Source organism: Sceloporus undulatus, chromosome 3, assembly GCF_019175285.1.
Source record: "Sceloporus undulatus isolate JIND9_A2432 ecotype Alabama chromosome 3, SceUnd_v1.1, whole genome shotgun sequence".
Taxonomy (NCBI): Eukaryota; Metazoa; Chordata; class Lepidosauria; order Squamata; family Phrynosomatidae; genus Sceloporus; species Sceloporus undulatus.
Window position 1 is genome coordinate 221,532,794 of NC_056524.1, and position 15,572 is coordinate 221,548,365.

General features: G+C 42.0%; 1 protein-coding gene across 4 annotated transcripts in view; it reads right to left on the reverse strand.

Annotated features, from left to right (window-relative positions):
- Positions 1-15,572, reverse strand: part of EPHB1 (EPH receptor B1) — a 585,803-nt gene that overhangs the window by 89,777 nt on the left and 480,454 nt on the right. For all 4 annotated transcript variants that reach the window (XM_042457579.1, XM_042457578.1, XM_042457580.1 and 1 more), the window contains exon 4: positions 5,636-5,791. In XM_042457579.1, coding sequence (XP_042313513.1) covers positions 5,636-5,791 — 156 coding nt within the window. The remainder of the gene's footprint in view (positions 1-5,635; positions 5,792-15,572) is intronic.

A 15,572-nucleotide genomic window follows, 5' to 3' on the forward strand; every position in this document is an offset into this window, starting at 1 on the left:
AATAATGTTAAGATTTTCATAAGACATCATGTGATGTTGTGGTTATCGCGCAATTATCCTGTGAATAAAGAGGCAAGTCACACTCTCTCAGCCTCAGAGGATGGCAATGGTAAATCCCCTCTGAAGAAACTTGCCAAGAAAACCTCGTGGCCGTTTGCCTTAGGGTGACCATAAGTCAGAAATGGCTTGAAGGCACACAACAACAAGTGAATGCTTATGTTAATCCCAGTGATTCAGTGGTCCTACTCTAGCTAGGACAAGCTACTGGATTTAAATCTATTAGTCTATCAAAGCCAGTACTGTCCACTTGGACTTGCAGCAGAGTTCCCAAGACAAAGGTCTTTCACATTACCTTCAACATGAACTACTTTACCACCCTTCAAAGTCAGTTTAGGCACAAATATCCCAGGTTGCTGCCACACTGCAGAATTAATGCAGTTTGACATTCCTTTCCAGTGTCTTTTCCCCAAGATATTTGCTGATCCCTTTGATTTAACAGCTACAAATGAAATATAAGGGGAAATATCCATAGGGTTATGTTTTTCAAATCCTTTCCCCTTAGACCTTTTAAATTATCTCATATGAATACACCTCAGTGCTAATTTCACTGTTGAATTATAAACTATTGGGGAGTGTTAGGGAAGGGAATTTATAGCCGAAAACCTGACACTGTTTATCTTGTCTGTGGCTGTAATGCCTGGAACCACAGTAAAATGAAGGGATAAATAAGACTAATTTTACCTGAAAGATTCTACAGCAAACTATCATTGGCCTCACTCTTAATCTCCAGTTCATTGTCAATTCTTGGTTTACTGCTAGAATGTTGCCCAGCATATGTCAGTATTACATCTCAGTGTGACCAAGGGAAGCCACCTTGCTGTATCACTAAAACTATCATAAGCAGCATTGATCCAAGATCTAAAAGGGTAGAACCAAAGACGCTGAACCCTAGAATCTGTTTTTAAAGTCTGGTTTCAGCTCTGTTATCTGAAGTTATAACTATAATATCTCTGAGCACATGCAAAGGGCATAATGGAGTAGCCCAGCCCAGTATTCAAAAACACACAACTTATTTACTTCTAGAGAAGAAGGTGTAACTTCAGAAACCTTTAAGGGCTCCACCCTTTGAAATGTAAACTGATTAGTTTAAATCGCAAAACCTGGCAGTTTGTCTTTCTTCAATACTGGAGTTTTACTGAACACGTTCAAAACAAAATCTTTTCAATTGCTCCTACTGCCTTCTTTCCTAGTATAAGTGCTCTGTAACTGGTGTTAAACTAAAATTGTGCCAAACATGGGAATGCCATTAATGCACTGCTGAAACATTCAGGAAATGCAATGAAAAGACATGGACATGAATTCAAAGAGCAGCGGTAGCACCTAGAAACATACAATACTAAATTTATTTACTCCTATGACATGTAACAACTTGGAAATTGAACAGCTGACACCTCAAATTAGAACATTTTAAAATTAAGCCTTAATGAGAAGAAATAAAAATCAACAAATTGTCTTTATACACACACACACACACACACACACACACACACACACACACACACAGAGTACTCCTCTAGTGAGGCATACTGTAAATCAGTTATGTAACAAGAGGCAATAAAATGAATTTATTTACTACCACACTTCCACCACCAGTGATGAGGCAGAATATGGAAATTAATCTCTTGTTCCAGATACACATTAGACAACTCATAACCAAATATGCACAGTTACCTACAGAAGCATAACTGCAGAAAGCATTATGCTGATGTGGGCCTCCTAAACTAGCAAGCTTCCGTGGAAGTTAGAAAGATAAAAAAGTAGGTTCTTTCTTTGAACAGCAGAGGTTAGCCCGGTAGCCACCCCACAAGGGGAAAAACAAAAACAAATCTCTCTCTCACTCACACACACACATTCTGCAACTAACCTTGAAATACATACACACACACCATGTAATATGCCTTCAACATATCCTCGTACAACCAAGTATAAATTGAATATTGAGCATGTCACATCTGGGAAAATCATACAACACAATGACAGAAAGTAATCTGACAGCTTCCCCTTCTCTGACTGCCCCCTCCCAATGATCTGTAAAACATGAGACTGAAAAGTAAAGAAGGCTGCAACCTCTCTCCCAACACAGGACCATACACAGCTCTGGAAATCATGCCCTGTGAGAAATGACTTAGGGAGCTGTGTATGTTTAGCCTGAATAAGAGAAGGTTAAGGGTTGACATGATGTTGTTGTGTGCCTTCAAGCCGTTTCAGACTATGGAGACACTATGGTGAGCCTATATGGCGTTTTCTTGGCAAGGTTTGTTCAGAAGGGCTTAGAGAGTGTGATTTGCCCAAGGTCACCCAGCAGGTTTTCATGGTAGAATGGGGTTTCGAACACTGATCTGCACAGTCATAGTCCAACACTCAAACCACTACACCACACCTGCTCCCTCTGACATGATAGCCATGTTTAAATATTTGAAAGGATGTCACATAAAAGATGGAACAAGCTTATTTTATGCTGCTTCAGAGACTAGAATACAGAGCAATGGATTCAGATTACAGGCAAAGAGAGTTTACCTAAACTTTAGAAAGAATTTCTTGTTGGTAAGAGCTCTTTGACAGTGGAATACTCTGCCACAGAGTGTGGTGGTGTCTCTTCTTGGAGGTTTTTAACTGAAGCAACATGGCCATCTATCAGAAGTGCTTTGATTATGTATTCCTGCATAGCAGGAAGTTGGACTGGATGGCCCCCCGAGGTCTCTTCTAGCCCTATCATTGTACAGGTCAGTTCCTGTCCCCTATACCTGTATCTCACGATCTTCCACAGAATAAATTGCTTATGTCTCATTGTACAATCTCATAACTTTGTCAGAGTCCAGCTGCATCTATATTCAAGATATAATATCATTATCCCAATTCTCTAATACTTGGAAAGCAAGTATTATTGGGATTCTACAACTGCAGCTACTAGTATATTATTTATAAAGAGACTCTAGACATCTCAGGTATCTACATGATTAAGCACTCATGTGAAAACAATCAATCACGAAAAATCTGTCTTGGGTTCCATTTTATGTCACACATGGGACAGCTACCATCAAGTGGATTCAAAGTCTCCATTCCCTCTATATTATAGCAATTTATACCTGGCTGTCACCAATGTTAAGGATAAATATCTTCCAACAGTGCACTAAATGATTTTATCACAAGGATCTTATGCTGTCAAAACTTGTCCATAGAGCTAATTGTATATCATTTTCCTGAGTTTTCTTTCTTTTTCTTGGTAAAGTATATTAATAAACACATTTTCTGATGTCTTGACCTTGTTATACTGCTACAAAAACATGTAACTCATATGCTAATTTCAAAATTAGGCATTAACAGCATTGGGCCATTCCCTTTTTAACAAAGAAGAATGATGTCAAAAAGAACACCATATCAGTACAGACAGTTTCAAAGTACTGTCCAACAGGCCCATTTAACAAGTAGACATCAGAAGTCTAGAGACTCTGAAGCTCACCATATAGATAGGAAATATAAGATGAGACTTGGAATATTGAAATCATCTGACATTTAACTTACAAGAATGGGGGGGGGTATCCTTACAATTAAAGTAACATTTAAAAACATCTATGCCCTCCAAGGGCTATCTGTTTACATTCCTATTAATTTTTATCTTTCATGGGAAGAGCAGAAAGTCAAAAAAGTGTGCATTCTATACAACATACTGCAACTGCTTATTAGGAAAAGTGGCTATGGCCTCCCCAAACCTAAAACCATGCAATGTTGCCCAGGAAAGATAATGGTTTGGAAGGAGGGTGAAAACAGAAAGCTGCAGAAAGACAGGAAATATTAGCACTATTAAGATATGTGGTCCTACAGTCCAGTCACTTTCCACTGTGCCCACAGGGAGGGCATGGAAGGATCCGGGTATATCCCTCGACTTTGATCCCTACACATATGGATATCTCACACAATGGGACAATCCCAGCATAAAAACGAGGAGGTAAACCAATAATTTATCACAGATGGACAAATTTAAGGATTAACAGCCTAGTATATCTTACTGGATTGTTCAATTGTTTGAAATCATGTGTGGTATGATATGGTGGTCCAGACACTCTGGCAGCTTCTGACAGTCCTGAATTATTACACATGGTAGACATTTTCCCACAAGAACACAGATGTTTATATCACTGTGCTGGGAGTTCAGCTGGGTCCCAGTCTGGATGAGCTGCAAATAAATGGGCTACTAAAATAGAAAAATCATTATTTTTTCTTTGGACCTTCATTCCAGTAAACATCAAAAAGTCATCCAGGGTGTACAACTGCAACTAACTCAAATAAAACTCATCTTTGTGTATACTGAGCATCAACTGCTTTCTGCCAATAAAACATATTAGACCACAACTGATGTGGGAAATGTTCTGAACATGGAGTAACCTTCAGCCATATCCTGTTCAATCATCATTTCCTTCTGGAAGAACATAATGGAAAGCAGCAGTTTTGTACAAGAAACATCTTTGACTTTTTTGTGTTTAAGCGGCTAGTAGAACATCTACCACCACAATGGAACACTGTGAATGGACATAGTTGATGGATTTTGCAAGCAATATTAGCAGGTAAACACACTGTCTTGGACCAATGGAAATCTAGAACCACACCACACAGAATGCTGGATGGGAGGCCTTGCGGCACTTTCCACAAGGGAGAAAATAGTATTGTATAAGAAAGCAGAAAAAAATATTTAAATTTATGGTTCACTTTCTTAACAACTGCTTGACTTAACATGACTGAGTATTCCAAATGTTCTTCATTTCTCTCATGTTCCATATTATTTGCCTTCTCTCCCTGTGTCTTGTATATGCATGCATGCAAACAAGCATGAACTAATTACATATTAAAGAAGAAGAACTAACCATTGTTTAGCTCTAGAAAGGAAAAGAAAGTTTTAAAATATTTAAAAAAACTGGTCAGGAAACCTTGCTGAGAAGAAGCCTGGATTGATGTTTCTTGTGTAAGGAAACCTTGATAAGAGTTTCCTTGATTGATGAGACTCTTCAAAAATTTGGGATGTATTCACATGTGTTTTTTGTGCAGAAGATAGCACTTTGAAAGGAAACAGTAACGTCTGCAATGGGAGATCATATTTATGTGCAAAAAAAAAAATATTATTTTCTGTTCAGAAAACATGATTTCCTGTGCAGAAAATTTTATTTTCTGGGTAACCACCCTCCCACATGTGAATTTTGTGCGGAATAAGTCCTTAATAGTCTTCAAAAATTGCATTTTTCAAAGATTTCCACATGGCAGGAAGAAAAATGGCTAAAATTACATGCTGCTTCTTTTGAAAACTAATACAGAAACATCTTGGCTAGGGTTTTGCATATATGATCATCTCAAAAGCTAGGAAAGGGCAATGTCTGGGAGAGGTATGTGGGTTGGGATGGATAATCAATTTGCTTCTTTTATATCAAAACCAATAAAATTTAAATTTAAAAAGAAGAATGGATCCATATCACATGAAAATGCTGTTCCAAACACTCATTCCAAACACTCTGAGTCATTATCCATTGTTCTGCGCAAAGCATATGACTGTGTGTATGTGGCTCTAATAGTAAATGTTAGTACTTACTTGTGCAAGCCACTTCTGATGGATCAAAATCAGCACGGTAGTAACCATTGCGACAAGTGCAGATTGGGGCAGCTTCTGACATGGAGCGACTGTTAGGAGGACACTGCGTGCAAATTCCTGCACCCTGGTTGGCTTTGAACATCCCTGCAGGGCAAGCTAGAATAACACAGGAAAGAAGGAAAAGTAAGTTTTCAGTCTATCGTCAACATTCATGTGCAACATTCATGTATATTAATGTATAAGAGATGTTGTGAAAGGACAACTTTCAGAAATATTAGATACAATAATAGTACAGTTTAAAGGCAATAATATAGAGTGTTGAAATTCTGTATAAAGAAAATTTATAAAGAAACAAAATAAAGTAGTGAAAAGCCAAAGACAGAAGAGATATGATTAATTTAAATATTTCTTTGAACTGACTCTGAAGTTTTTGATGAGTTTGTACATTCTTTAAAAGCTACTTGCATCACAGCTGTTTTGTATATGCTCTGATGTAAAGTAACAATATATTTGTAGAGTCTTTCGCAATTTCTACTTCTGTTCACCTGAAATAAGTTACAGTTGCTCACTCATGGTTGCTAGATGACAAACTACTCCAGTGATAAGTAATGTTAGTGAGCTTGCATAAGCTAACATTAGTTTAGCATACAGCTGAACACTATTATGAAGACTCTGCAAGGAGTTATTAAAGAATCTGTCCCTCTTTCACACCAGAAGAGAGACTATCAAAAACATCAAGTAGAGAGAGCCACCAAAATCAAGCAAATGAACATTGCATCCATAACACCTTGTGCAGACCAACCTTACAGGTCAGCTTGGGGGCAGAGTTGGGGCGTAGGATCCACATGGTGCACACCCTGACTCCACTCCCAGGACAGCGTGACACTCCATGACGCAGCGCTGAAGGAGCATTATTAAACCGCAGTACCAAAGCTATTGCGCCCTTTGTAAGCCTCAAAGAGGAGCCACTTTTTGCAGCTCCTTTTTGCACTCTGCAAAGGCCAGATCAGGGCCACAGTATGTGGTTGCCATAGAACCAATCTGGCTGTAAAAGGGACAGCAGGAGGCCACCCCCTCGGGGCTGTCTGCACAGACCCTTAGTCTATAATGGAGCCTTTCTTACATACAAACACACATGTGCGCACACACAGAATCTGCCCTACAGAATCTAGGGCAAGTGAGTTCTTGCTGAATTTATTTGTGAATGCATTCTTTGGATAATATTTTCCATTATTATTATTATTATTATTATTATTATTATTATTAACCTTTATTTATAAAGTGCTATAAATTTACACAGCACTGTACATACAATCTTTTTAATTGGACGGTTCCCTGCCCTCAGGCTTACAATCTAAAAAGACACGACACAGAAGGAGAAGGGAGCGGTGGTGGATAAGGGGCCTGTCTAGTAAGATAATACATATAAAATACATAGCAATACAGGAAATGATTCAATAAAACAGACAACAAAAGAACATCAAATAGCAAGTGACAATTATGCAATGCCTGGGAACGCTTCTCTGAACAGGATGGTCTTCAGCTCCATTTTGAAGCTAGTTAAGAAAGTGATGGCTCTTGTTTGCGGGGGAAGAAGGTTCCAAGAGTGAGGGGCAGCAAGTGAAAAGGGACGAATCCGAGATGGGGCAGAGGAAATCCTGGGCTGGGACAGCAGACCTTGACTACCAGAATGGAGGGCCCTAGTGGGAAGGTGAGGGGAAATAAGGTCTGATAAGTAGGGAGGGGCCAGCCCATGGAGGGCTTTAAACGTTGACAGCAGGAGCTTATACTGAATGTGGAAAGGGAGTGGGAGCCAGTGAAGGGATGCCAACACAGGAGAGATGTGGTCAGAGCGGTGGGTGGATGTGATAATGCGTGCAGCTGAATGCTGGACAGAAATTAAAGGACGGAGGTGAGAGAGAGGAAGCCCAGCCAGGAGGATGTTGCAGTAATCGAGTCGTGAAACCACAAGGGCATGGACCAGGATCTTGGCAGAAGAGGCGGAGAGATAAGGTCGGATTTTGGCAATATTGTATAGTAAGAATCGGCAAGCCTTGGCTGTGGTCTGGATCTGAGGGATACATGACAGAGAAGAATCAAAGATAAAGCTAAGACTGCGGGCTTGCTGGACTGGTTGAATAGAAATGTTGTCCACAGAGACAGAAAAGGAGTGTTGAAAGGTGGGCTTAGGAGGAAAGACAAGAAGCTCCAACTTGGACATGTTGAGCTTCAAACGCCGATGGCGCATCCACTGCGAGACAGCTGTGAGACATGATGAAACTTGCTGTTCAAGCCTTGGAGAAAGGTCAGGGGTGGAAAGATACAACTGGGTGTCATCGGCATACAGATGGTAGGAAAAACCAAAAGAGCTAATGAGTTTACCTAAGGACAGTGTGTAGAGAGAAAACAGAAGAGGACCCAGAACAGAGCCCTGGGGCACTCCAACAGATAAGGGAACAGGAGATGAAGTCTGACCTCCTGCAACCACTGCAAAAGATCTGCCAGACAAATAAGATCGAAACCAGTCGAGAACAGAGTCTGAGAACCCAAGGTCAGAAAGTATATCCACTAGAAGACAGTGATCAACGGTGTCAAAGGCTGCAGACAGATCAAGAAGGATGAGAACAGAGTAAAGGCCATTAGCCTTGGCCTGTAAAAGGTCATTGGAGATCTTAGTGAGAGCTGTCTCTGTGGAATGCCTTGGGCAGAAACCAGACTGAAAGGGATCGAGGATGGAGTTGGCTTCAAGAAACTCAAGACAGCGAGAATAAACAACCCATTCCAAAACCTTAGAAAGAAAGGGGAGAAGAGAAATTGGACGATAGCTAGACAGAGAGGAGGGGTCAAGAGAAGGTTTTTTCAGAATTGGGGAAATGAGAGCATGTTTGAAGTCTGACGGGAAGGAGCCTGTAGAGAGAGAGAGAGATTGAAGATATGGAGAAGCGAGGGGAGAAAAGAAGGAGCTATAGAGATGAGTAGGAATTGGGTCAAGAGAACAAGTTGCAGGTTTGGAAGAGTTCAGAAGTGTAGTGAGTTCATCCAAAGAAGCAGGAGGAAACACAGAAAATTTGTTAGGGGAGGGCGATAGAAAATTATGAGCAGAAGAAGAATCAGGAGGGACTATCTCAGAGCGAATAGTGGTAATCTTAGAGATGAAATAATTAGCAAAGTCATTAGGAGAGAATGATGAAGAGAAAGGAGGAGAGGGAGGTTTAAGCAAAGAGTTGAAGGTGGAGAACAAATTATAATTATTACTGGTGCACAATCATCCTGTAAGTTTTTCAGAATTATCCCATTCACATGAAAACAGGGTGCAATATGTTCTTGCTTTTCTAAGGTTGCTCTTTTTTTTTTTTTTTAATTCTTAAAAATGTCCCCTACGCCATTCACAGCACCAAGAAAACCCTATTTTGCTACTTACTCTCCTGCCACTTCTTTGAATGGCTTCAGAACAATGTGGCAAGACATGATGTTGCAACATTCCAAGCAACTCCAAGATGTGGAGTCATCACAGGGTGATTTAAAGATTTCTACTGTTTAATTATTGGCAGATCAATGCCTTCAAACAATTGTAAAGTTATACTAAATCTCATTGGCAGCAAGTGTTCATTTGGACTAATTTGTTGCTTCTTTCTTACTTTTAATTTTGGCACTTGGTCAGGTATCCATAATATCTATGCAAAATTGATGTTATAAGCAATAAACATTCTGAACAGAAGGATGAGTAATAAAAGGAAATAATATTTTCTTTAAAAAAAAAAAGTCTGCATCACATCTGAGTTTTAGGCAATGTAATTTGGCTAATTCTGCTTGGCCAAAGTTTTACTAGCCATCATGGTTCTTAATAGCCTAGCATATCTATTATAGCCTCAATCTAATCCTTTCTCCAAAATTGACTGTATCATAAATACTATTGCTCTATTCAGTTTAATTGGCATATTTGGCACAGTAATTTATTTATTTTTCAGGCTGAATTTAACCAAGCCATTGGGATTCAATATTCTAAAAAGGCTGTTTCTAGGTTTCAAACTCAACGATGCTAATGTGGAATGATGAGGCAAGATATTTATCTTAATGAGATGGGTGAGTTGAAATGGGCTGTTGACATGAGTCTTTGCATAATGGCTAGTTGTCTGTGCAGCAGTATCAGGGTGGGAAGTTTAGAAAGTGAAATAAATTTATAAAGCGAAAACAAAGTTAAGAGGCATTATTCTGACATGGCATTGTATCATCTAATCATAATGATGGATGGTGAGCCATTAAGGACAGAAAATCACACAGCTTACTCTCACTTACAAAATTCTCTTCATTCTGATTGGCTGTGGGTGTCTAATTTGCATAATCACTGCATAGTAATATGTCTGTGCATGAAGAATATCTAAGCCATATGACAGCAGCTAAGATGGCTTGTGAGACTTCCCAACCACTGCTATGGCAGGTATGCACAGTAACAGAAATAGCGGCAAGAGAGAAGGAAACAGGAGGGAAATATTCAAAGGAGCTCTATTTAACTTTAGCCCTCAGCTCTTCAAATAATTCATTTCTGGTTGGTTTTAATCCAGTTTCATCATTCATTTAAAATGCTTTTAAAATTACAACAACAACCTGAAGGGTATTTTGATTATCTTCCTAGAAACTTATGTTCAAGGTGAATGTGTTTCTAGGATGCCTCAGAGTTTATTCAACCAGAAGCTAGCAATTAATTCATAAATCGGAAGCCCTTTCCAGCTAGAGTGATAACAATGCTTTAATCCTTGCCAGTGCAAGGATGCATTAATCAATCATTATCTATGGCTTGTGATCCTAAATACAAAAAAAGGTGAAGAGATAATTGCTTGCTCCAACATATGCAGGAGATGTACATTCCAAAGCTGAATTCATTCTATTTCTGAATTCCCCAGAAGTCTTCTTTGTATCAGGTACTAAGTAAATAAAAAACAATGGATTGCACAAGATGGGAGTTAGATCTCAGGGCTATATTTTGAACTACCTGTGTAATGCAGTAAGTGAGGAAATAGTAGAGATCCTTTTAGCTTCTGAGAAGAGCAGAAAAGGAAACTGAATAAAGTGCTAGTCTAACAAGAAGACAGTTTCTATTTGCTTCAGCCAAAAACTTGGAACTCTATAATGGAATCGAAATGAAATGAGAAAATGATGTTTGAAAGTGTAGAAGTTCCGGATAAATTTATGGGGCAGATTCCTGGAACTATAATGGCTTATGTGCCTTTCTGGTCACACTTGGAGAAACAATAGTCATAAAAGACAAATCCTCTAGTTGTTGCTTGTTTTCTGCCAACAGTCACTTTACTGGCATCCTGCTAGTGATGTATGCAGGTGTTAAGTTGTGCTTTGGATGCAGAGTGAATTTTTCGGATAATGTTTAACAGTTATATCCAACTGACAAGAGTATAAGCCGAGTGTGCAGAACTCATGCGCATGCGGTTGCACACTGGTAAAGAGTAGTGTGCAAATATGTACTGTGCATTGGCATGCACATTGGCTTCCACTGTGCTTTTGATATACTACATTGCCATTCAGATGGGATTGCCACTGGAAACAGGTGACTTGAAGGCACATGTGAAGGCACATGTGAACACACATACAACAGAAGTGGAACATAATTCAACTTGTGGTTATAAATGCAACATGTGGCACAAATGCAAGGATTTTGAGCTTAGAGGTCAAGTGTTCATTTCCCTGTCCCTGTTAATATACATAGATATATGCAACCCAGAGTGTGAGAACAAGGATGGATATCTTTTTAACTGTTAAAAATGCACAGTCTTCCTTGTATTTTGTATGAAGTTTGCAGTACAATGGTTGCATAAGGCCACCTAGTGCTACGATACTTCAGCTAAACTAGAGATTTAGCTGAACCAGAGATTTTTCAGGGGATGGTTATGTTATTCACAAGGATGGGTAATTCTGCTTTTTTCACTCTTTGTGACAGTCACATTCTTTCAAGCCCAACATCATTCCATCCTATTTCTGTGCCATTTAATGAATGTTCTTTTAAAGACTTACATGAAAAAATAATAATATGCATTTTCATGTATACATGCTTTATTAATATACACTTGTTGGCAGCACTTTCCCTTCCTATATAAATTTATTTGTGTAACTTCCTTATGTTGTTGCACTTAATTGACCCTACACTATGCATTTTTGTAAGTAGCTTTGTTAGAAAATTTCAAGAAAAAATTCAGAGGAAGTGCAAAAATGGAAAGATAATTTTATTCAAGTTGATATATTCATTCAATAAGTATGAATTATGATACTTCGTTAATATCAATTAAACAAATTTATCCTCTATCTATCATTTTTAGTCATTACAATGATTCATTTTTAGGTTTTCTCTAGTGTCAAGTAAGAGAGAACATCCAGAGAGTCTAAAAATCAAGGGAGAAGGAGAGACCATTATTTAAGGAGCTGAAACTCGGAGTTTAGACGCAACAACATTGAATTTATTGGTAGCTTTGCAGAAATCATTTCCTCATGAGTAAAGTGAGTGTCCTGGACATAATGTTATAAATCCTAAAATGCAGAAAGGAACAAGTGAGACACTGCAAACTGAGGAATCCAGAGATTTGCAACAAAATCCTGTCCTTTGCCCCCCTCTGTTGCATAAGTCCTACATTTTAAAATAAAGTCAGAAATACTTTTCCTCCATTGATTGCACATATTCTGTTGAAAGTTTGTGACAATAAGCAATCTAGTAGAAAGTTCTATGCAGGGGTATTGCAGAATCAAGGATGGACAGATCTGCCAATTTCCCTATTTCTGTTTTTTCTCCTATTTTACAAGTTTTCTACTCCGCTTCCTCATGTTGTCATTATTTGTAAAAATTTGTATTAAAAATGTGTTGATATTTTCCTAAATATGTGCTTCTTATATGCCTAAGGTACAATATTTGCAAGAGACATTCTTTAATATCAGTGGTCCCCAAACGGTGCCCTTTAAGAGATTTTGGACTTCAGCTCCCAGAAGGCTCAGCCAATAGTCTGGGATTCTGGGAGCTGAAGTCCAAAATCTCTTAAAGGGCACAGTTTGGGGATCACTGTTTAATATAATACTATGTGTGCATTTCCCCTTATTAATGTACACATTTTTATGGATAGTTATATTCTCCTTAATACATCCTGTAAGCATTGCTGTGATACTTGTTCTTTGCTGTTGTTGAGAGCATTGGATCACAAAATTATGAGAAGAACAAACCTGACATATAGCTGCATTCCAGTTTATTGATTGATTTAGAAAATGAAAAAATAGTGATTTTTAAAAAAACCAAATTGCAAACAGAATGAAATGACCCTACCCCATCCCAGTACCTAGACAGGATGGCACGTTGTGGAGGAATTAAAGTGAGTGGAATCCAAGTAAAGATATATTCTCCTTAGCCAGTCCCTGGAGTTACTGTTGATGCAAGACAACTGTTATTTGATAGCATACACTGGACTAGTATGCTTTATAAATACTTTTTTGATCCATAAATGCGAGAAAGAAAAAGAAAAGAAGAAGCAACAATATACAAAATGAAACATCACATGAGTAGAAGCTTGCCTGTGCAATAATATTTTTCCTTATCTTTTCCTCTTTGGTTTCACTTCAGATCTACCCCATGGGTCCCCAGAAGCTCTTCAAACACAGAGGATCTAGGATGTGGAATAAAGATGGGACAATTGAGAGAAAGTGATTCGTGAGTTCTGTGGTGGCAGTATATCTGCAGATGATCTGCAGCAGTTACTGGATTTTGTGTGTACAGTGGGCCCTTGGTATAAACGGGGGATCCGTTCTGGACCCCCCCACGTATACCAAAATCTGCATATGCTCAAGTCTCATTGTCCCCAATGGCGGTGCTCATGCATGCGCGCCGCTATTGGGGACAAAAGTCCCTCTTCTCCCCTCCCATCCCCCCAACTCTTTCTTTCTTTCCCTCCCTCCCTCCCTCCTTACCTCCTTACCTTTTCTTTGCGGCCGCCGCTGCCCAAGCCTCCTTACCGGCACAGCTGGAGTAAAGGCCGGGTGGGGTTTTTGGAGGCCAAGAAGCCTCCAGCCTGCTACCTGGCCCTTCAGTGGCCATGGCGGAGGAGCAGCGCCAGAGGCCTCCTCAGCCTCCTCTCCGCCACCACCTCTGTACAGGAGGCCTCCAACCCCCCCAGCCCTTCCGCGGTGACTGTGGTGGCGAGGAGGCCACGGAGGACTCTGGTGCTGCTGCGCTGCTGCCTCAGCGTCCTTGCCTCCAGGAGCAGCACCCAGCCTTTCCCCCGGCGGTGGTGGTGGCGGTGGCGAGGAGGTGGAAGAGTAGTGCCTGAGGCCTCCGAGGCTTAGTCTCCGCTGCCGCTGGCACCTCCATGCAGGGGCCGAGTGGGGCTCTTGGAGGCCTAGAAGCCTCCAGCCCGCCCCTCGGCCCTTGCATGGAGGTGGCGAGGAGGGGGCCTCTGGTGATGCTGCTCCGGGCCTCCTCCCCGCCGCCTCACGCAAGGGCCGAGGGGCGAGCTGGAGGCTTCTCGGCCTCCATTAGCCCCACTCAGCCCTTGAGCGGAGGTGGTGGGGAGGAGGCCCAGGAGCAGCGCCAGGGCCTTATCACCCCTCAGCAAGCATGCCTCCACCGCCCACCGTGCAAGAAGGGCCGGGTGGGGATACTGGAGGTGAGAAGCCTCCAGGCACACCCGTCCTTCTGTTGGGGTGGCAGCGGATGTGTGCAGGCTGAGGTGCAAGGAGGCCTCTGACGCTGCTCCTCCGCTCCTCCCCACCGCCTCCGCACAAGGGGGAGTGGCAGGCTGGAGGCTTCTTGGCTCGATAGCCCCACTCGGCCCTTGTCGGGAGTGGTGGTGGCAGGAAGAGTCAGAGGTGCAGCGCCAGAGGCCTCCTCAGCCTCCTGTCTGCCGCCGGCACTCCACTCAAGGGCCAGGTGATGGGCTAATGGAGGCCTAGAAGCTTCCAGCCCGCTCATCGGCCCTTGTGCGGAGGTGAGGGAGGAGGCCCCGGAACAGTGCCAGAGGCCTCCTCCTTGCCGCCTCCGTGCAAGGGCCGAGGGGCAGGCTGGATGCTTCTAGGCCTCCAAGAGCCCCACTTGGCCCTTCATGGAGGTGCCGGCGGCAGCGGCGACAAAGCCAAGGAGGCCGGGCACTACTCCGCCTCCTCACCACTGTCACTGCCACCGCCAGGGGAAAGGCTGGTTGCTGCTCCTGGAGGCTCTTGGCCTCCAGGAGCCGCACCGGCCTTTCCCCTGGCCATGGTGGCGAGGAGGCGGGCCAGCGGGCAGCGCACCAGAGGCCTCCTCGGCCTCCTCGCCACCACAGTCACTGCAGAGGGCCGGGTGGGGGGGGATGGAGACCTCTTGGCCTCCAGCCTGTCACCCGGCCCCTGTGCAGAGGTGGCGCGGAGAGGAGGCCGGGAGGCCTCTGGCGCTGCTCCTCCGCCCGGCCACAGAGGGCCAGGTGGCAGGCTGGAGGTGGCCTCCAAAACCTTTACTCCAGCTGTGCCAGTAAGGAGGTCCAGGTGGCGGCAGCCACCGCGAAGAAAAGGTAAGGAGGTAAGGAAGAAGAGCGGGAGGGAGGAAGGGAGAGAAAGAAAGAGTTGGGGGGAAGGGAGGGGAGGAGAGGGACCTTTGTCCCTAATGGCGGCACACATGCACGTGCACCACCATTGGGGACAATTTCCCGGATTTGTCATGCACATATACTCAAATCTGCGCATGACAAATCCATGTATTGGGAGGGCCCACTGTATTTTAAAGAGCAGAGGGGACTGAGAGATGTAAGAAAAAATACTGGCATAAAAACAGATCTGTCTGCATTACCTTTGCTTTTACTGATGTTACTATATCACTAACTCTTTAAAAAAAGTTGAACAGAATTCTGGAAAAGAAAAATCCCAAGCCACTGTGTTTGGTTTTACAGTAACTGTAGCAGCTCTGGTTATAGAACTAACTTTT